Source organism: Brassica napus, chromosome C8 (genome assembly GCF_020379485.1).
Source record: "Brassica napus cultivar Da-Ae chromosome C8, Da-Ae, whole genome shotgun sequence".
Lineage (NCBI taxonomy): Eukaryota > Viridiplantae > Streptophyta > Magnoliopsida > Brassicales > Brassicaceae > Brassica > Brassica napus.
In genome coordinates, this window is record NC_063451.1 from 12,835,387 (window position 1) to 12,859,108 (window position 23,722).

Consider the following 23,722-nt stretch of genomic DNA (forward strand, 5'->3'; position numbering starts at 1 on the left):
TTCACATTTGTTGGTGGTTTCAAACTCATCATCACCTCGATCTTTGCCTTATCCACCTCAATTCCTTTCTCGGAGATCTTGTGCCCCAGAACAATCCCATCTGTGACCATGAAGTGGCACTTCTCCCAGTTGAGCACGAGATGTTTCTCCTCACACCTTTTTAGTACCCTGCACAAGTTTGACAAACAGACATTAAAGGAGCTTCGATAGACGCTGAAATCGTCCATGAAAACTTCCATAATGTCTTCGATCAGGTCAGTAAAGATTGACATCATGCAACGCTGAAATGTTGCTGGCGCATTGCACAGGCCGAATGGCATTCTCCTGTAAGCGTACATTCCGTAGGGGCAGGTGAACGTCGTCTTCTCCTGATCGTCTGGATGGATAGGGATCTGAAAGAAACCTGAATAACCATCTAAAAAGCAGTAATATGGGTGGTTAGCCAATCTCTCAAGCATTTGATCAATAAAAGGGAGTGGGAAGTGATCCTTTCTAGTTGCTGCATTTAATTTCCTGAAATCAATGCACATGCGATGTCTTGTCACTGTCCTAGTAGGGATCAATTCATTCTTTTCATTTGTGATAACAGTGATCTCACCTTTCTTAGGTACTACATGAACATGGCTGGCCCATTTACTATCAGATATGGCATATATTACACCTGCTTCAAGAAGTTTCATAATCTCTTTCTTAACGACATCTTTAAGATTCGGGTTTAACCTCCTCTGATGTTCCACGGAAGTCATTGATTCATCTTCTAGGTGTATTCTATGCATGCATAAATCAGGTGAAATGCCAGGTATGTCAGCTAGCGAATATCCTAATGCCTTACGATATTTCCTAAGCTCACACAAAAGCAATGCAGTTTCCACATTATTTAGCTCAGCATTGACAATGACAGGATATGTGGAATTCGGACCTAAGAAAGCATACCTGAGCCCCTAGGGAAGGGGTTTTAGCTCAACCTTAAGAGCTTTAAGCTCGCTCCAGGGATCCTCTGGTTGGTTCGACATAACAGGCGAGTTCGGTGTAGGGGTCGCTCTAGATGGAGTGGTTTCGACCCTGTTGCTTGCCTCCTCCAGACTTAGACTCGCTACCATTCTTCCCATACTCCTTGCGGAATCAAGCATCTTGGCATACCCGTCTGCATCAATGTTTACGACACTCTGGTCGGCCTCAACTCTTACTAGTGCAAGCTCAAGTGGGTCTTCTGTAAGAATCTCCTCGATCATTCCTTCGCGAGGTTGTAGCGGGTCAATCCCTTCATCAACCTCAAAGGTCTACCCTTCTAACATCGGCTCTTTTAGTAGCTCATCCATCTCGAATTGAATGACTATGTCCCCAAGATTCAGATCAATCTTCCCTTGTCGCACATCAATGATGGCTCCAACAGTACATAGGAATGGTCTTCCCAAGATGAGAGGATCCTTAGACTCTTCTTCCAGCTCCAGAACAACGAAGTCTGCAAGAACAGAGGTGTTTCCGACTTTTACTTGGAGATCCTCTAGTATACCAACTGGGGATTTGACTAATCTATCCACGAACACTAAGGACATCTTAGTTGGTTTGAAATGTGTGTATCCTAGACGTCGTGCTACATAGTAAGGCATGAGGTTCACGCTGGATCCAAGATCAACCAAGGAGCATGCAAAAACTGTCTTCCCAATCTGGATAGAGAGGACGAACTTGTCGGGGTCTCCTCGCTTCTTTATCTGCCTGTTCTGAAGCACTGCGCTGCACTCCTTGGAAACTGTCATGAATTCGCTCTCCTCTGATATTTTTCCTGAGATCAATCCCTTCATAAAGCTGCGCATGGAGGGCATCATCTGGATCGCATCAATCAAGGGGAGTCGGACGGTTAGGTCCTCCAGCATCTTCCTGCACTTCATCTCCTCTCTGTCCATACGAGTGGCCTTTGCTGGAACAGGGTAAGGGACTTTAGGAATGTATTCGCGAGGAGGAACAACCTCTGGGATCGGGCGAACAGCTTCAGCTGGTTGTTCTGGCCCTGGTGAACTTATTCCAACTGCTGGTTCTGTATTCCTCTCAACTGACGGGGTATCGGCTGGTAGTTGTTCTGACTCTTTCTGCTTCCCTTTCTCAGCCGTGGTGAACCTCCTCTTCTCTGGCTCAGAAAGTTGTTTTCCGCTCCTCAGTTGAACTGCATTGCACTCCTTAGGATTTTTATCTGTTTTACCAGGTAGAGTACCTTGCTGCCTCTTGACGCTCTCAGCAGTCTGAGCTATCTGAATGTCCATCTGTCTCATATGGCTCGCGACATTATCGTACTTGGTGCTCAAATCTCCGAACATATGGTTCATTCTGGTATTGATCTCGGTAGTAACCTGGTTCAGAGCTTTCCCTTGGAGTTGTTGTCCTTGGAGCAGCTGCTGCAACATGACCTTTGTCTCATCTTACGGAGCAACGATAGGAGCGGAGGTAGCTGGTTGAGGGTTCTGGTGTTTCTGCATCTGGGGTGTGGTGTTCTGCGGTTGGCTCAGAACATAAGCCCGGGGTTGGTAGTTCCTTTGATACCCGGCATACTGACCTTGGTTACTCTGTGCAGAATCAGTTGGTTTATCTTGCTTAGGCCAGAAAAGCTGTTGGTTGTTCCGCACGTTAGGATTTGGGTGGTAGTTTTTGAGCTACCATCCTTGCCCATTCACGTAGCTCACCTCTTGCTGATCATCCCCTGATAATTCAGCTTCAAACGCCAGGTCACCGGCACTCTTCTCAGGAGTTGCTTCTTCCATTATGAACACTTGGCTTTGGTTTCCCTTAAGCAGTTGGTCCACCTTCGCTGCGAGATCATCTATGCTGTTCACACTCTTCGAGCAGTCATGCTCCTTGTTCTTGTTCTGTGAACTTGATGCCATGTTCTCAATCAACGCAAACGCACCAGGTGTGGTTTGAGTCATGAAGTCTCCATTACTAGAAGAGTCAAGGGTGTTTCGGAACTCATAACTCACTCCATCGTAGAACACCTCCAATATATAATCATCATCAAACCCATGGTGTGGGCACTCTCTCTGGTATTCCTTATACCTTTCCCAAGCCTCATAAAAAGGTTCATCAGACTTCTGCTTGAAGTTGGAGATTCTGTGCCGTAGAGCCGCGGTTTTGGACTTTGTGTAGAAGTGGCTCAGGAATGCTGATCGAACCTGGTCCCATGAGGTGAGAGAACCGGTTGGGAGAGATTGCAACCAGCGAGAAGTTTCCCTTCAAGAGAGAATGGGAACAACGTGCATTTGACATAATCTGGCGGCACTCCATTAGAGCGAGAGAAATTGCAGATCCTCTCAAAGGCCTCTATGTGGTCCATTGGAATGTCTGAAGTGAGGCCGCTGAACGTGCTCTTCTGTACCAGACCTATCAGTGCAGGTTTGATCTCATAATCTTGTCAAGTACAGGGTGGAGGGTTGATGGGGGAGCGGTTAGTAGCGAAGTTCCGCGGAAGGTTTCGCTCCCCAATAAAAGCACCATGCTCTTCTCGCGCTGCGTTCACGGCTGCTTGTTCCTGAGCAGGTTGTTGCTGATTTTGGATGGTCTGCTGCATCTGCAACATCTGCTATTGCTGAGTCTGCATTTGTTGTTGAATGAGTGCCAATGCAGCAGTGAGGTCATCCATATTGCCGTGATCACCCATGTTGGTGTCGGTTGTTCTTGGCTGTTGACGGTTCTGTCTTTCTAATCTTGCGAGTTCGTCGTTGGTCAATTGATGAAGTGGTCCTTGTGCGCTGCTCCGAGTATGTCTACTGGTCATGCACTTGGATCATCTGTTCCAACAAAGAAATAAAGCAAGTTAGATATCTCAGACTAAATATTAAACCGAAAAATAAAGGTAAAAGCTCAGTCCCCGTCGCAACGGTGCCAAAACTTGATACACTAAAAATGAATTCTTGCTATTGTCAAGTTAACAGCGGTAATTGTAATAATTGAGATTCAATTCAGAGGACCAGTTTACTCTTTACTCTTATGAGTTCAATAATAAGCTGAGAAACAAGTGGGGGTTTTGAGAATTAATTGTGATGCAAGTAACTAGAATACCTAGATGGTTCAAATTCGATTTAAATGAAGCCGGCTTAGGGTTATTAATCGGGTGTCAATGCAAAACTGAACAACTATTCAAGTGCAATGAGGTGCAGTCTAGAACTCAGATCAGTCGGCTAGAACAATCCACTATCGTGGTCTTGCTCCCTTTGCAGATCGGTCTTGAATCCTAAGTTTTCACTTGGAACAAGACGCGATAACAGGCCTTAGAGAAAAGATCTGATTAGTTCACTTAATACCCTAATATCTACTCTCGCTGATTAGAGATACAAAGCTCATTCAATATATGTCAATTTATCTCCTAAGCGGTTAGCTAGGTGATTAAATCAGAAATCGAACATTAAGTGATCAATTCAATATAAGCAGTAAGAACAATATGAATGAAGAACAGTTAAGATCACTTATTTGTGTTCAGTGCATGCGGCTAACACCCTACAACCCTAAGCAAGCTTAGCCTACTACTCAATCATAAAGCAGGATGACACAGACGTGGTTTCTGAATAATACTGCATATAAAATAAAGTAGAAAGACAAGGGTTCAGGATGATCTTCTCGTGAGGATGAAGCTTTCTCCCTTACAAGTTGCTTAATCCAAAGAAAATAGTTCTAGGTCTCTTGCAAAAACTAGCGTCAGAAAAAGAAATGATAGCATAGGCCTTTTTATATGGAGGCGCTGGTGGTAAAGAGATAAGAGAGAGTGGAATCTAGGGCAAACTTCCGGAATAGGAAGTTTCCTTAATGATCGGGAACAGTCAGACGCTTGTTCTCTTCGGGAACAACCTTTGGGTTGTTCTAGATGGCTGTTCCGCATCGAATCCTTCAAAACGACATCTTACTTCCTGAATCTCTCTTCTTTGCTCTTTCACCTGCTCCAAACCTGGAATGATATCAATTAAACACGAATTAGGACTGAGAATTAGCTCAAAGCACACATATAATGATATTAAAAACACCATATATCAAAAAGCATGGTGAGATCGAATGTAGGCAAGTTCGATAATACAGTGAAGAGTTCGGACAGACAAGAAAGGTCATCAAAGGCTCGCACAAATAGTTCAAAGTCAACAAGATCAACTATTAGTCGAGGTAATGAGGAGGAAGATGAAGGTAAATATATATGGAAATCATAATAAGGAAGAAGATATAAGGAGGAGAGGAGGCCAGAAGTTAGGACATTAATTCATCAACGTACACACGCATACCCCCTTGATATCGAGTTCTCATCTCAAACACATCGACCTCTTTATTCTTCTCTTTTGTTCATTCTTATTTCCTTTCTTACTCTAATAAACTGATTATCTCATCATAAAATACATTCTTTCAACTTTTATATAATTATGTAGTTGTTGTTCTAGTGAGTTTATGCACTATTATTCTAATCTTTTCCATATAAACTCTCAAATATTTAGTTTGAAATTTTAGGATCCACAAAGATGTTCTAAGATAACTTTTCAAATAGTTTTCATATTAAAATATATTTTTTTGTTTTACAGACAAATGGAAAAGAGATAAAAGCCAACGACCCAATCCAAAAACAATTGGACCGATCCAGCCCAAATACTAATCGGGCAGAGGACAAAGCAGTAGAAACAACACCGAGGAACTCGCCGGAGCAACCCTAAGACCGCCACGTCATCTAAATCACTCGCCACTGTGACCACCAGGAGACGCCAAACCAAAATAGAGGAGCTGCTACCACTGCAGGGAAGCAAACGCTGACCTTACCGAGTCTATACGACCCCCAGAGCCATAGACGACCACCGGGAAAAAAATATGAGAAAGTGAAGGGCTCAAAGAAGTCAACAGATCCGACCGGTTTCACCGGTTCGGAGCAGATGAGTGGATAGGCCGAAACCGCACCCCCAACAACCAGCTCGCCTCCACCGCCACCAGAGAAAACCCTAACTCTAGCTCCGCTGCCGTCCTCAAAGCTAGAAAGACACCAAGGTGGGAAAACCGGTGGTTCGGATCCGAGTCAACCTTCACAGCGACATCACACCGTCTCGTCGGAAAACCTCTACCACCACGCAAGAAGAACCGAAGCAGCTTAACAACGATGCATATCAACAGAGCCAAAAATGGGAAGCTTGGAGGATCACGACCTGGATCTGCCCCCACAAAGCCTAGCCACGAAGCTAAGAACCGCTACAGCCTCCGGAAACCATTGTGCAACCTCTGACCCCTCAAGACTCAATACTCAAACATGAAAAGCATTGAAAATGGATATGTAAATGAAGTTTAGAGAAAAATTAGCAAAAGTAAAATAAAAAGAGGGCTCCTCGCAGGGACCAGAGGTGAAACCGGCGCCGAAGAGGCAAGGATAGTCGGTGTTGATGCCTTCAAGAATTCGAGTAGTTAGTTTGGACCAAAATCTTTCCAAATTAAACCGGAAAACATTTGGATCGGTCCGGTATTCGGTAGTTTGGTTTTAATTTTTTTTCACCGAAACTAACCAAAGGTTTTTAGTTTTGATTATATTTCGGTTAAAAATTAGGTATGACTTGGGTAATTTCACGTAATTTTACCGAAACTAATCGATTACCGAACTGAACTAAACTGAAAACCAAAAAAATTCATAAATCTGTCGAATCGAAAGGAGTTTCTCACCAAAATTTGGGTTTGGCGGGATTGGTTCGGTTCAACATCCCATGCCTAACTTAAATGGTAATATAGTTAATACTAAATGTTTTTTTATCAAAGTTAATACTAAATGTTTTAATAATATAAATAATTAATACTAAATGTTTTGAAATTAGTGAATTTAAATATTGTAAAATTGTCATAAGATGCAAATTTTACTAAACTCTTTAATTTTTATTACTTATAATTTTGATATGATATTTAAATGATATAAAGTTACATAAAAAAAATTCCAAATTAGTTAAACTTCTAAAGTTGTCTAATAATCAAATACAAATCTAATAAGTACTACAAATATATAATAAGTAGCGCTTTGTGTGGTTATACACTACAACATTTAGGCAAATATCAATTTTAACATGTGACCCTATTTTGGAGACACAAATATCATATATAACTAATTTTATAAATACGGCGACAGCGATAACAATGGTGATTTCAGCATTTTGATGACATCTCGTCGGATTTTCGTGGTTCTTCGGTTTGATTGGATGTGTGAGGCTGATGGCAACTTTCTTTGTGGGGTGATATTGGATTTTGGGATCTTCTCACTCTCAGATTTGATGGGGGTGGAGATCTTGCGGGCCGTAGTGATTCTGGAGGATCAATTTTTAGGCGGATCTGGTCAGATTAGATATTATGGTAATGTTTCTCCAAGACTTGAGGTGAAAAACGAGGAACTCGAGGTTATTCAGAATCGTTTACGAAATCTTCAGGATCGGCAATTTTGATATGCTCCTCAGCATCAGATTTGGTATGTTACCAATCTTCTTATGGTTTTGATAGGTGAATTTAGTATTGGGCTCGATAAGGAAACAGGTTTATGGAATAGAGATATAATTTCTCTGATTAGTATCACTCTCCAAATCCCATTGATGTTCCATCAAATATTTTATGTTCTTGGTATTGAGGGTAATAAGAAAATAGGAAATGATTTTCAAAATTTTCGGGTCTGGATTGATAATCATATCTTGATTTCCTATCGTGGATTTGATTGGAGAATAAATATCACGGCTTTACTCGTTCTACTATATATAGGGATAGTTCACATAAGCTTTTTGATATATGGTGTTTTTAATACTATTATATGTGTTCTTTGAGTTAATTCTCAGTCCTAATTCGTGCTTATTCGATATCATTCCAGGTTTGGAGCAGGTGAAAGAGTAAAGAAGAGAGTGCCATGAAGGAAGATGCCATTTTGGAATATCTAACGCAGAACAGCCAGTCAGATCAATCCGAAGGTTGTTCCCAAAGAGAGTAAGCGACTGATTGTTCCCGACTATTAAGGAAACCTCCAAGATTTCAGGGGTTTGCCCTAGATTTTCTCTCCTTTCCTCTTTACCACTAGCGCCTCCATATAAAAAGCCTATGCTATCATTTCTAATTACTTACGCTAGTTTTACAAGATACCTAGAACGATTTTTGAATCGAGCAACTTGTAAGGGAGAAGGCTTCATCTCTCATTTTCACGAGAAGATCATCTTGAACCCTTGTCTTTCTACTCTATTTTATATGCAGTATTATTCAGAAATCATGTCTGTGTCATCTTGCTTCATGATTGAGTAGTCGACTAAGCTTGCTTAGGGTTTTAGGGTGTCGATCGCATGAACTAAACGCAAATAAGTGATTTTAATTGTTCTTCATTCATATTGTTCTTACTGCTTGCATTGAATTGATCACTTAATGTTCGATCTCTAGTTTAATCACCTAGCTAACCGCTTAGGAGATAAATCGACATATATTGAATGAGCTTCATATCCCTAATCAGCGAGAGTAGATATTAGGGTATTAAGTGAACTAATCGGACCTGATCTCTAAGGCTTGCTATCGCGTCATGTTCCAAGTGAGAGCTTAGGTATCAAGACCGATCAGTAAAGGGAACGAGTCCATACCAATTTTCATTTCTTCTATCGATGTTCTAAAAACTCTTTCAAAACTCATTGATCTAGGTTCAACTATGTCTCAAAGTCAATGGATTCTTAAGTCAGGAGGAAAGAAAGGTTTAAGTCAGGTCTACGGGTTACGGTTCCAATGTTCGATAATTCGGAACTCATTGCGAGCTTTTCCAAAACCCTCATTGGGCGATGCATGAACCCTCAAAAACAGGACATGAAGATCCTTTTATTCATGCTCCCAAGGATCTGGAACGTGGAAGGTCGGGTGGTTGGTACTGATCTTGGACTGGGGCGTTTTCAGTTCGCATTTGATCTGGAGGAAGATATTGTGGAGGTTCTTAAGATGGAGCCGTTTCATTTCGACTCTTGGATGGTCTCGTTGGTTAGGTGGAAGCCGGTTTTGGAACCAAATTACCCCTCCAAGATAACTTTTTGGGTCAGAGTGCTGGAACTCCCTCTCCAGTTTCGGGCGGCTGAGACTTTGCAGAGTGTGGGACAGGCCATTGGAACCGTCCAAGGGCCGATGGATCTAATTGGTGGAAGGATACGGGTGGAGGTTGATGGCTTCAAGCCTTTGGTTTTCTCAGTAACGGTGGATTTTGAGGAAGGGGTTGAAGTTACAGTGGCTCTTAGGTATGAAAAGCTGTTTGGCTTCTGTAGAGAGTGTTATATGCTCACTCATGAGCAATCTCAATGCCCAGCTCTGGCCAAGGAAGACACTGAAAGCTTTATGGTTGGGGGCTCTGATGGTGATGGAGCAGCAGCCACGAGTTACAAATATGTTGTTGCCAACGATACCAAACAGCTTGGTGAGCGGAGAGAGGCGCATTACAATCGTTCTCAGGCGGGGTGAGGTGGTGATAAGGGTAAAGGTATTGTTCGAGAGTCGCAAGGCGCCTATAGACAGGAGGGCTCTTTCCATCCGTACAAAGGAAAGCATCCAAGGGGTTATGGTGATGGCGCTTCTTACCAAGGAAGGTACACAGGTTATGGTGATAGGAGAATAGGTATGCAGTCCAGGGGCCCTCAGCAACAACAATTGCGAAATGGTCAAGGAGATCAACTTCTACAGGACCCAAATAAGCTCATGCTTGATGCCTTTAAAGGCATTAGGAGGTCTCCTGTGGCGGGTACTGTCAACAAGGTGGGATCAGATGGCACTTGAGCATCTTTCTCCAAGGCTCGGAAGGCATTGTTGTTTGAAGAACCAGCTCCAACTATTCAGATAGGGACCACAGATCAAGACGTTGTGGCGGTGGGAGACACTCCGGCTAAGCAGGAAATTCCGGTGGTGCAGGAACAAGAAGAAGTTGAGGAAGAGACAAAACTTGCTGAAGAACGGTCTTTACTTTCTCAGGCTCTGGATGAGGCAAATTTGATGGTCGATGGTGTACTCCTCTCTGACTCGGAGCTTTTGTTGGAGGAAGGAGATGATCAAGAAGATTGGGAACAAGGTGAGATCATGGATTTCACGGAGGAGGAACTGGCTGCTTAGGATCAAACGGAGCAAGAGACTTCTCAGGTTGAGATAGATAAGCAGGTTGTGGGGCAGGGTGACGAAGAGAAAGATACCAGGAAGAAGGGACCAATGCTTGAGCCTGCTGCGACGGGGGGCTCCAAGAAACGTGGAGGCCAGTCTTTTGTTTCACCACATAAGAAGCTTCTGGCTAAGGTAGCAGCGAAGCAAGGCGACAAAGGTATCAAGAAGGCCCCTCCAAAGGCAAGGAATTCAGCAGTGTAAGGGGTTGAATAAGCTATATTTTCTTTGAGTCTTTGAATAATGTTGGATTCATCTATGAAATCCTTTAGAATCGAGTCAGGTCCTAGCGGTTTTAATTATATGTCTTTCTGTGTCTATGGTATTGCTTGGTTGAATCAGAGATTTGGTGATCTCTTGATAGTTTGTGAGCGGCCAGATGGTTTTAATAAATGTCATTGTCTTTTTTATTATATTGATTCTGGTGTTGGAGTTGGATTCACAAAGGTTTTGTTAATGGAGTTGGAGTGTGGCTTTCCATTGTACTGTGTCATGTCTGGTTTGTGTTCTAGCTGCAATATCCTAACTCAAGGTTTACCACAAGATTGGTGGGGTGTAGTCGAGGCTATGTGGTTTACTGGTTTGATGCAGGAGATATTCATTTTGAATTATAACCATATGGTGCCTTATACATTGTGGTTGTGGATTTTGTTAACGGGATTTGGGTTTATTCAGTGTTTCTGGTTTCAAATAATTTGGAAATTCTATTATATTTTAGTTTATTTATTCCTAAGTGATATTTGTTTATGCTGGTTGGGTGGAGAACAGATATATGTACAATTGTTCTTAAATAAGGTCAGGTTGTTATGTGGTTTAGAATACGGGGGAGATTATACAATATGGTATGAGTACGTACGTAATATTAAATGGTTTGACTTGTGTCGAACTATCATTTTGGAGGCCTATTTTGGAGCTTTGTTTTGGCTTAACAGATTGGTTTTATTATGGATACAAGACTTATTGGTATCGGATTGTTTTGACGGGACTATATGGTTCTGGGATTTATATGGTTTGTTCAAGGGCTCTCATACGGACGTTGCTTGTCGGCCTCTAAGCTCCCATAAGGTTTTCGTTGGTTATCATATTTGTAGGGATCCAATTTTTGCATCTCTTCCAAGACAAGCGTCTCCATTGTGTTAGTTTTTATTGTGATTTATGAAAATCTTAAGTTGGAATTGTCGAGGATTAGGTAGGCATTGGACTTTTAGCTATCTAAGGGAAACTTGGTCAAAATATAAACCGGCATTTATTTTTCTCTCGGAGAAAAAACAAAAGTTTGATTTTGTACAATCAGTTCAGTTTCATTTTGGATATAGTCATCTACACACGGTAGATCCTATAGGTAGAAGTGGTGGTTTAGCTCTGTTCTATGACTCATCTTATAAGGTCAACATTATTTCTTCAAACAATCGAATTATAGACACAGAGATAGAATATGAAGGAAAGCGGATATTTATATCTTTTATCTCTAGAGAGCCCAATCAAAGTCTGAGGGATCATGTTTGGGAAAGAGTAACACGAATTGGTATTGTCCGCGATGAACCATGGTTTATTATTGATGATCTAAATGAGATTACGGGGAATCATGAGAAGGAAGGAGGGGCGGTACGGCACGCAGATACTTTTTTGTCTTTTAATAATATGATAGAGAACTGTGGCCTATTGGAATTCCCAAGTTTAGGCAATACTTTGTCATGCAGTGGCAGGAGACACAAACAAGTGGTTAAATGTCGATTAGATCGGGCATTAGGAAATGTTGAGTGGCATAATATGTTTCCTTATTCCCATGTTGAATATCTGGGGATGATTGGTTCGGATCACACATCCATTGTGGCATCTATTGAGGATAAGATAATTAAATTTCGTCGGCAGTTTCGGTTTGATAAAAGATGGGTAGGTCAAGAAGGACTTATGGAATCCATCTCGAGCGGTTGGAACTCGAAACGGGGCCGGGGAGGAGTAGGTATTGTTGATAAGATTCACCATTGTAGATGAGATCTCGGCTTGGAGAAAGGCTCACCTGCCATACGGAAAGGAAAAAATAAATACCTTACAAAGGGCTCTCGAGGAGATTCAGAATGATTTTACAAAGACAAATGATGAAGTTCTAGAGGTTTTTAGGAAATTACAAGAAGCATATCGTGATGAGGAGCAATATTGGGAACATAAAAGTAGGACGACATGGCATACTTGTGGTGATCGGAATACAAAATTTTATCATGCTCTAACGAAACAAAGAAGGATTCAAAATAGGATTATTGGTCTATATAACGAGGATGAGAACTGGGTTAATGCGGAGTCGAAGGTAGAGGAAGTAGCAGTCAAGTATTTTACTGATTTGTTCCATACTTCATCTCCAGATGAGTTTGATAATTTTTTGGAGGAAGTTCTTTCTTCGATAACGGAGATTCAAAATATTCAGTTAATGGCTAAGGCAACGGAAGCGGAGGTGAAAACATCACTTTTTATGATGCATCCGGAGAAAGCTCCTGGTCCTGATGGAATGACTGTGTTATATTATCAACAGTCTTGGTCAATCATTAAAAAAGATGTGGTGGATATGGTTAACAATTTTCTTACGACAGGAGTTTTTGATGATCGACTTAATATGACAAATATCTGTCTTATTCCCAAAACGGCTAGACCAAATAAAATGACTGAGCTGCGACCTATCAGCTTATGTAATGTCGGTTATAAGATTATTTCAAAAGTACTATGTCAGAGGCTAAAAGGGTTACTACCAAACTTAATATCGGAAACTGAGTCTTCGTTTGTGTCAGGAAGATTAATATCAGATAATATTCTCATTGTTCAAGAGATGTTTCATGGACTGCGTACTAATAATTCTTGTAAGGAAAAATTTCTAGCAACAAAGACGGACATGAGCAAGGCATACCGGGTAGAATGGACTTTTTTCCAGCGGTTACTTTTGAAGATGGGGTTTTCTATTGACTGGGTGACATTGATAATGCAATGTATTTCTTCGGTTCACTACAAGGTTCTATTAAATGGGCAACCAAAAGGGCACATTATCCCGAAAAGAGGATTACGGCAAGGAGATCCCTTGTCCCCATACCTATTTATTCTTTGTACCGAAGCTCTCATTGCTAATATTAGGAAAGAGGAAAGGGGGAAAGGTTAACGGGATTAAAAATTGCGCTAGGGAGTCCAGCCATTTCCCACCTTTTATTTGCGGATGATAGTTTATTCTTTTGTAAGGCTATTCCAGAAGAGTGTGGGGTTATTCTAAAAATTCTAAAAGATTATGAGGCGGCGTCCGGACAACAAATTAACTTTGAAAAATCATCTGTGCAATTCGGCCATAAAGTTCCAGAGGATATGCGAACGGCTATTCATACTATTCTTGGGTATTACTAATTTGGGAGGGATGGGTAACTATCTGGGCATTCCGGAAAGTTTAGGAGGGTCAAAAATACAGATTTTGGCTACCTCAACGATAGAGTAAATAACAAAGTCAACGGCTGGACAATTCGGTTTCTTACGAGAGGAGGAAAGGAAGTGTTGATTAAATCAGTGGCTTCCCCGATGGCAACGCATGTAATGTCATGTTTTAGACTTCCCAAAGGGGTAACGAAGAAAATAACAAGTACTATATCTCACTTCTGGTGGGGTGGGGGCGGGAACAAAAAAGGAATTCATTGGTTCTCATGGGACAAAGTCTGCATTTCCAAGGAGGATGGGGGCTTGAGTTTTAGAGACCTCCAAGATTTCAATACCGCCTTATTGGCTAAACAGTTTTGGCGATTGTTAGACAAACCAGAGTGTTTGTTCTCAAAAGTGTTTAAAGGAAGATATTTTCGGAATACAGACCCTCTGGAAAATCACATATCTTACTCATCTTCCTATGGATGGAGAAGCATCTGTTCAGCTAGATCTCTGGTTAAAAAAGGGCTAATCAAAATAGTGGGAACCGGTCAGTCTATCTCTGTATGGACAGATCCGTGGATCCCCGCTCCTCGCCCGAGGTCAGCACTACCAAAAAATAATGTTCAATTCTTAAATCCTAATTTAAGGGTGGAGCTTCTCATTAATCCGGTTGATTGTTCATGGAATATGGATTTGCTCAACGCTTATATTCACCATGATGATGTGAAGATTATCAGTGGTTTGGCAGTCAACCGAAGTCGTAGGGCAGACACGGTTGGGTGGAGTTTTACGGAGACAGGTAAATACATGTTAAAATCAGGCTTTAAGGTTGAATATTTATTTCCAGATAGGGGTCAAAAGATGACCATATACAGACCAACGATTAAACCACTTCTGGCTTTTTCTTGGAAACTGAAGTGTCCTCCGAAACTGCGATATTTTGTGTGGCAAATTTTATCTGGTACACTACCAGTTTTAAAGAATATAAAGACTCAGGGGATTGATTGTGATCTACGATGTAGTATGTGTGGGGCAGACGAGGAGTCTACTAATTATGTATTGTTTGAGTGTCCACCAGCACTGCAAGCATGGGCACTATCCAGGATACCTTCATCTCCAGCCTGTTTTCAATCTCCCTCAGTTTTCACCAATATGGATTATTTATTTTGGAGACTACCGAAAGAGGATGAATTTGAATATTTTTCATGGATCTTATGGTATATTTGGAAGGCAAGAAATGATAAAATATATTCAAATAAGAATGGTAACCCGCAGGAGATACTCCGCTTAGCCGAAGTGGAAAGTACGGTATGGAAGGAGGCCCAATTGGTGCAGGGGGTTAATGGAAACCAAGTCAATGGGCGAGTACAATTTGAGACTGTCCATCTTTCTATGGAGAACCTCAGAATTTGTTACATCGATGGAGCTTGGAAAGAAGAGGATGTTTTCACGGGACAGGGCTGGTTCTGCCGACAGAATGGCTCAACAGAGGTTATGATGGGGGCAATGAATCTTCGCAGAAGCCTCTCACCCCTGCATGCTGAGTGTGAAGCATTAAAATGGACAATGGAATGCATGAAAACCCTTCAATTTCCTGATGTAGTGTTTGCGACGGATTGTTCTCAATTGGTGAAGATGGTGTCGACACCTGAAGAATGACCAGCTTTCTCTGCACACTTGGAAGAATTCAACCGCAGTAAGATTTTCTTTTCCGAATTCCGGATCAGACATATACCAAGAGCACAAAATACCTTGGTGGACAAGCTTGCACGTGGTGCGAGGAATTCTCTTTCAGCTATGCTTTATGTCGATTCTACCCCACCCCATTTGGCTCTCTGAATCGGGTGATTTAGTTACCTAGTCATAGTTATTGTTGTCAAAAAAAGAAAAAAAAAATATATATATATATAATAAGTAGCTATAAATACATGTGATAGTTAAAAACAATTAATTAAAAGATAAACATGTAAACTATAACATTATGGTGTTCAAAAAATTCATATAACCATTTTGAAAGATGGTTGATGTACATATATTTTCCACTAATGATATAAAATAAGATTTCTACATATATAAATGTGAAAACAAACATCCGCGCAGTTGCGTGGATCAAAATCTAGTTAAGAATTAAACTAGAAAACCTTAGTAGTAATGTATTTTATTATTTAAAAATAAGGTCGTAGTGGAAGCAAAGTTTTATTCCCCTATTCGGGAATGCGCTAGGCGCTAGTCGAAAGAGAAAATCGGGGATTAATCAGAAATTATGCGGGGTGAAATTTTTAGATTGTTTAATATATTATAAAACATGTTAATCTTTAGTTGTGTATAACATTAATACATTTTCATGTTTAAGACCGTATAAAACACAAAAATAGAATATATAAACTTAATATAGTGTATTTTTCATCAAAATTATGAATATAAATGATATTTATAAAATTTTAGATCAAATAAATAAACAAAAATATTATGAAAAATAAAATAAAAAATAATAATAAAAAAATAGATTAGGCGGTCGCCTAGGCGGTCATTGAGGCTGTCTAGGTGGAGAAAATCGGATATCCGATTTTTTATACCAGTTTGGCATAAATCGGGGTAGAATAGTGATGCGTATCACCCAAGCGGCTGACTAGACGGCTAAGCGGCCGATTTTCAGAACATAGGTTTATTCGGATGCAAAAATTCATCAGTGCGGTCAAGATTTATAAAATTGATCACTTTGTCGCATGCATCTTTAATAATAAAAAAATATGAAAAAACTCCACCAAATCTCTACTATTGTTATAAATCATTTGATGGATGTCCATAACCGGCCCAATCTATTAGAGGCCCAAACCGCAGGAGAGAGAGAGGAGAGAGAGTCGGCCGAGTATGAGAGAGAGGCGGCCAAGAGACTTTCTATTTTTCTAGTTTTCCTAATTTACTTATGTTTATGATGATTTGTAATTTTTCCTATTCTTGTATTTTCATTTATCTCTCTTGTAACCCTTTTATAAATAAAACACTTATTCATTAATAATATACAAAAATTACAGATTCTAAATCGAAAGTTTCACAACAACTATTACAAATTAAAAAAAAATGGAATGTTAAATGGAAGGCATGAAACATTAGGCGTAGCCGCCTAGGGCGCTCATTTATAGAGTCCGTAACTCTTAGAAAAGAACATTTAAAATATACATCTTCGGTTTCGCGAAGAATTTTACTTTAATAATTTAATACATATTAAAAATAATCTAAATACATTTATATTCTTATTAATTATATATCAATAATATTTTAATAAATAAAATTATTTATAGATTAATAAAATTTATAATAAATATAAATAGCATTAAAATTATAAAATGATACTTTCTGTATAATAATAATAAAATATTTAAATGATGCTATAGTAAAAATGAGTATCTTTTACGTTTTCAATTTAAAATAAAATAATAAAATAAATATATTTATATAAAAATATTAAAAATATTAATCTTATAAAACTGTTTTGATTTGCTATTGATTTTTTAAAAATAAATTATTATATCAGTATTTTCATGATTATTTGGGATCGTTTAACTTAATAGTTATATTAAGCTTGGTCATTGGATAGTTTTGTTTTTTTTTTTTTTTTTTAAATTAGTCATTGGATAGTTCAAAATAAAAGTTTAGTCATTGGAACTTGTGAGTGACACCCCCAATAAGTCAATAACCTATACAAGTTGGAGAAATAAAATTATATTTAATTTTTTTAGGTTGTCAATTTCCCTAACCTAATAATATGTTAATGCCTAGTAAACGTACTGTCCACCTAACTTTGTTTGGTGTGTATCGGTAAAGAAAAAGTGACACGGGAAACCGATAAACCAAGTTTCCCAAGAGAAAAGTACAAAGGCCAAATCAGACAGTGCAGATCTAACCGGTAATAACTAACTAAATTCCCCCTTTTTCCAGACCCGTTGAAAAACTCCGTTTAAAGTGACGTTTCGTTCCGTTTCCGTCAATATATAAGCAGCTTCTGCACTCAAGATCCTCTTTTTTCCCTTCTTGCCTTTTTCTAACTCTCCTATAAATCTCCCATCTTCTCCAATTTCACGGTGAGGCTTCGTGGAGAATAATCAAACTTACTTGCCCCTCTGACGACTCTTACAGTTTATTATTCCCCGCCGGAGGTCCGATTCCTTTGTCCCTCACAAACAAACTCACTTTGTTTTACTTTTAATCTGCTTGTGTTCTTTGTTTTTTTTTTTTTTCATTTCGATTCCGTTATTAGATTTAGATCTTGATTTTTAATACTTTCTAGAGCAAGGACGACTGATCTTGAAAATGTGTCTGTTATTGGATCTTGATCTATATTTTTTTTTTCATTTTACGATTTGGATAGAGCAGCAAGAAGAACAGCTTCTCTCATAAGAAAAAAGTCTAAGTTGGAGATGCAATATTTGTTTCATTTTACTATATTTGTTTTATTTTTGTTTGATACTTATTGAAAAGATCTTGTTTGTTTACGGATTGAGATTTGAGAATGTATACTGGACAAGTTAATTTCGCGTGTCTCAACGACACCAGATGTCTTGTTTTTCTTTCTTTCCGTTAAAACAGCGTTTACATAAGATTCGAGTCAAATAATGATATATTTACAGTGTCTTTATACTAATCTCGTTATTATTTTTGGTCATGAATCTTGATTTAGATCTTGGTCAATTTATATTAAAGACTCATTGAATCGATTTAAACCGAGATGGAGCCACTTGGACTAAGAGCTGTTGGTTCACACTGCTCTCTATCGGAGATGGACGATCTTGATCTGACTCGAGCGTTGGACAAACCGAGGTTGAAGATCGAACGGAAGAGATCTTTTGATGAGAGGTCAATGAGTGAACTATCAGCTGGTTACGGTAGACACGACGGTGTGCACGATTCTCCAAGAGGCAGGTCGGTGCTCGACACCCCTCTCTCTTCTGCTAGAAACTGCTTTGAGCCTCATCCGATGATGGCTGAGGCTTGGGAGGCCCTAAGGAGGTCAATGGTATTCTTCCGTGGTCATCCTGTTGGTACTCTCGCAGCTGTCGATAATACTACCGACGAGGTCTTAAACTACGACCAGGTAACAATCACGCTTTGTTTGTCTGGCTCATAGCTCTATATCAGGTTCCAACTTATGTATTGTTGATTGTTATGTTCTGTTTCTGCTAGGTGTTTGTGCGCGATTTTGTGCCGAGTGCACTGGCGTTTCTGATGAATGGAGAATCGGACATAGTGAAACACTTCTTGCTCAAGACACTTCAGCTTCAAGACTCTGAGAAGCGTGTGGACCGGTTCAAGTTAGGGAAAGGTGTGATGCCTGCAAGCTTCAAGGTGCGTCACGATCCTGTCCGAGAAATGGACCACCTCGTTGCAGATTTTGGTGAAACCGCCATCGGAAGAGTGGCCCCTGTTGACTCAGGGTTCTGGTGGATTATTCTTCTCCGTGCTTACACCAAGTCTACAGGAGATTTGACTCTCTCGGAGACACCCGAGTGTCAAAAAGGAATTAAACTGATCCTCTCTTTGTGCTTAGCTGAAGGGTTCGACACGTTTCCTACGCTTCTTTGTGCGGATGGATGTTCCATGATTGATCGAAGAATGGTAATTAATGGACATCCTTGATTAAACTTGTACACACATTATTATATATAAATACTAATGTTTTTTTTTCTTTGTAAATTGAAGGGTGTTTATGGGTATCCAATTGAGATCCAAGCGTTGTTCTACATGGCTCTGAGATGTGCCTTGTCGATGCTAAAGCCTGACGGAGATGGCAGAGAGTGCATTGAGCAGATCACTAAGCGACTTCACGCTTTAAGCTTTCCATATGCGCAATTACTTCTGGCTTGATTACCAGCAGCTCAATGACATTTACAGGTATATACTGTTTTTCTTTAGATAATATATAAACTAGAAAACAAAAAAAATACTTACATCTTTTATTTGAAGGTACAAGACTGAGGAATACTCACACACCGCGGTGAATAGGTTCAATGTAATGCCGGACTCCATACCAGATTGGGTTTTTGACTTCATGCCTCTCCGGGGAGGCTACTTTGTGGGCAATGTAGGACCTGCCCATATGGACTTCCGGTGGTTTGCACTCGGCAACTGCGTCTCCATACTCTCGTCCTTGGCAACTCCAGATCAGTCCATGGCCATTATGGACCTTCTTGAGCACAGGTGGGCTGAGCTTGTAGGCGAGATGCCGCTCAAGATTTGTTATCCTTGCCTCGAGGGCCACGAGTGGCGCATCATCACTGGCTGTGACCCCAAGAACACTCGGTGGAGCTACCACAACGGAGGTTCTTGGCCAGGTCTGTATTCGTTCCCTTTAAACTGACTAGATTTTTTAACCGCGCTACGCGCGGATAAGATATTATATGTATTTATCAATTCTAAAAAAATAATGTATAATATTATATTACATTATTTAAAGAATATAAAATAAGACTACATAACATAAATATATTTTTAAAATTTTCTTTGTGGAAATCATTTTTTTGTTTGATTGTTGTACTTGATTCACATATTTGCATAGATATTTGTGATAGATAAATAACTATATTTTTATTATCAGTAAATAAAATATTTATTATATAATATAAAAAAATGAAATTATTTATTTTTTAAACAAACTTGTCTCATGTTGGGGACTCAGTTATAGATATATCATATTCGAAGGATACATTTTTACAGTTATCAATCTTCTTAACAGTCAAGAAACAAATCTGAATATCAAAACAATATCTCATATGATCTCTTTGTGGAATAAATGCTCTGAAGAAATTAAATTTGGGCATAAAAAAGACTGGAAATAGATGTGCAAATGTGTTATCCAAGTCAGCTTTACAAAATATTATTCATAGTTTATATATCATTTATGTTCATCCTATTTTTTTGTCCATCATTTCTTAAACATCTTGAAATAACTAATGCTAATTAATAATAAACTTTTGGCTGGCAAAAATAAAAATCAAATTTGTCTAATTATCGCTTAAATATTTTATTAATATTGTCTTAGAAGCTTTCAAGTGATATTATAGTTTAATTTTTATTTATTTTTTAGTTAATTTTTAAATTTCTATGTATTTAAGATTTTTCTCCATATTAAGCTACTATTTCTTTCACAGAATTGATATATATATATATATATATCATAAAAATTACCATCAAATCAGTTTTACTTATTTATTATTTTATTTTAATGAAAATACACTTTTTAAATAATTTAATTTAAAATAAAATTATATATCAATTTGTTGTTTCTAACAATTTGATTGATTTAATTAATTTGTTTTGGTGGATAACTTAAAACGTTTTCATATAAATCGGGGAAAGCAAGCTTATGTTGTTATATATTTATTTGTGTAAATAGAATCTATATATAATGCTAGTGTAATAAAGAAAGAACATTATTTTTTGTAACTCCAAAAAGATACATTATTACAATTTGAAATTAATCAAAATTGAATAAAATGGTAATTAAATATTTGTAACTCTAATTGTTTTTTATCTTATTTAGTTGGATTCTCATAAAAAGAACTCTATGATTTTTCATATTTGTCAATGTTCTCACACATTCAAAGAATATATTAGCTTAGTCACTTACTTTTTTTTTTTACAAAACAGAGTATCGTAGTCTTGAAAGTTTAATTCATATTATTGTAATTGTACATAAGAGTTTGTGATTACATACTTAGTGATTCTTGTATATGTGTTCAAGAAAGTCTCAATTGCTTAGTGGTAACTGTCCTATATTTATGTCATACTAACCCGGGTTCGATCCTTTCTTTCGCATTGTTTTTTCATTTTTTCGAAAAAATAAATGAGATGACGTGGCAACTTCGGGTTTTCTGATTGGTTGATTTTTCTATCCTACGTGGACATCCTCTCTACTCTTCATATAACCCTTTTAATATAGTATAGATTGCATTAAAAGTTGAAAAGCTGGATGGTCTGAATAATTTAATGTTACTGATAAATTTGTCAATGCATATCAAACAATCGATTTAATTCCGACTTTTTATTTTGTCTGTTGCAACGTGCAGTTTTGCTGTGGCAGCTAACGGCAGCGTGCATCAAAACAGGAAGACCGCAGATCGCAAGACGTGCGGTTGACCTCATAGAATCGCGTCTTCACAGAGACTGTTGGCCAGAGTATTACGACGGCAAGCTCGGGAGGTCCGTGGGAAAGCAGGCTAGGAAGTACCAGACCTGGTCAATAGCTGGTTACTTAGTGGCTAAAATGTTGCTAGAAGATCCTTCACACATCGGTATGATATCTCTCGAAGAAGACAAACTCATGAAACCAGTTATCAAGCGATCTGCGTCTTGGCCGCAACTTTGAATAACCGATCTCGGTTTTCGATCTCTTCTGTATTTCCTACGGTATTATTTTTGGTTCACTTTTTTGGTTGTATAATAATGTCATTGAAAACTTCTGCCGGAGAAGGGTCAAGAACTTTATTGATTGCTTATTTCTTGCTTTGCAAGTTAGAAGAGAGTTGGGAAAAGCTCATTTGCCGTTTTTTTATCGATGTTACAATTAGGACTAATCATAATATCTCGACCCGAAATCTAAACCGGTCCAGATTCAGAAAATCATAAGTTGAACTATATAGAAGTATTTAAACGGGTAATTAATGTTTACTTGAACCCTGTTGGTGAGTGATCTAATCTTGTAATCTTTGGGGTTAGTTATCAGTTTGTTACTCGGGTAGTTAGGATTAGTTAAGTTTGGTTGAACCGGTTAATTGTTATATCCGGTTTAGCTTAATTGATTCAGAAAGGCTTCTAATCCCTTGGTCATATAAAAGGGTATGAGAGATAGAGTAATGACTTATGTTAGCTAAAACAGAAAAGAGAGAGACACGACTCGTGTAGCTCCGGTGATCTTCATCATCTCCATTTTTGGAGAGGTGCCTTTGTTCTAGTGGATTTGCTAGACTGTGTCTGGCTCCAGGGATTAGTACTCCACATCGGAGTGATACCCTGGGTTAACAATCGGATCTGTGTCGTTCTTGTATGCTTTCTTTGTTGATCTTTAGCTTGCGTGTTCTTGAGAGTCGAGAGGATAACATGAGTGTCTCGACCAATCGAAGTAGACTTCTGATTCATCTCGAATCAGAGGCGTTCCGCACAACAAGTGGTATCAGAGCCAGGTTGGCAAGATCCGAGGGTTCCGATGACGACGAAGAAGATCCGAGCGGAAGTGGGGCTGTTCGACGGAACCGGCGATTTCTCGCTGTGGACGATTCGAATGATGGCGCACTTCAGAGTATCAGGATTGAAAGAAGTTGTGCTCAGTGATAACTTCGAGATCGAAGTTACGGCGACGAAGGAAGAAGGAAAGAAGGGAGACGACGACGATGACTCCGTGACTACGGAATCGAAGACAATTCTTGATCCTGTAAAGCTGGAGAAAGACGAGAAGGCGAAAGACATGATCATCCTGAACATTGGAAACCAAGTCCTTCGCAAGATCAAGCACTGCACTACCTCAGCTTCAATGTGGTCGTCTCTTGAAAGGTTGTATCTATCAAAGACTTTACCAAATCGAATCTTTGTTCAATCATTGTTCTATACGTTTAAGTGTGATAGCTCTAAGACTATTGATATAAACGTAGATGAGTTTCTGAAAATTGTTGCAGAGATGGGAAGCCTGAACGTCAGCGTCACTGATGAGATCCAGGCTATCGTGTTCCTGAGCTCCTTACCAACCAGCTGAAGCACACACTCAAGTACGGGAAGGACTCTCTTACGTTGGACGAAGTCATATTAGCAGCGAGATCCAAACAAAGAGAGCTTCAAGATACTGACAGGAGTGAGAAAGGGAGCGCCACAGTCTTTTACTCTTCTGATAGAGGAAGACAAAGCAGGCGGGAAAATGGAGACACACGAGGCAACAGGGGGAGAAGCAAGTCCAAGACTAGGAAGGTCACTTGCTGGTACTGCAAGAAAGAAGGCCATGTCAAAGCCGACTGTTTTGCAAGAAAGAAGAAGATGGACCAAGACAGTGATGGGGAAGCAGCTGTTGCCATTGGAGATCCTGAAATCTTGGATGCTCTAATAGCTACTGGTGATGAAGCTAATGATAATTGGGTGATTGACTCAGGGTGCACTCATCACATGACTTCTCGCCGCGACTGGTTCACTGAGTTCAATGAGATTCAGTCTACGAAGATCCTGCTAGGAAATT

At 39.4% G+C, this 23,722-nt stretch overlaps 1 protein-coding gene, 1 non-coding gene and 1 pseudogene across 2 annotated transcripts; 2 read left to right on the top strand and 1 right to left on the bottom strand.

Annotated features, from left to right (window-relative positions):
• Positions 1–1,280: 1,280 nt before the first annotated feature.
• Positions 1,281–2,399, bottom strand: LOC106412698. The gene has a single exon (XM_048766743.1). It carries the CDS (start codon positions 2,397–2,399, stop codon positions 1,281–1,283), a length of 1,119 nt encoding a protein of 372 aa, XP_048622700.1.
• A 607-nt stretch (positions 2,400–3,006) lies between these two features.
• Positions 3,007–3,113, top strand: LOC125592161. Its single transcript, XR_007328009.1, has one exon. It is a non-coding gene; the product is annotated as a small nucleolar RNA R71 (small nucleolar RNA).
• A 14,266-nt stretch (positions 3,114–17,379) lies between these two features.
• On the top strand, positions 17,380–22,055 carry LOC106412067 (annotated as a pseudogene).
• Positions 22,056–23,722: the final 1,667 nt, after the last annotated feature.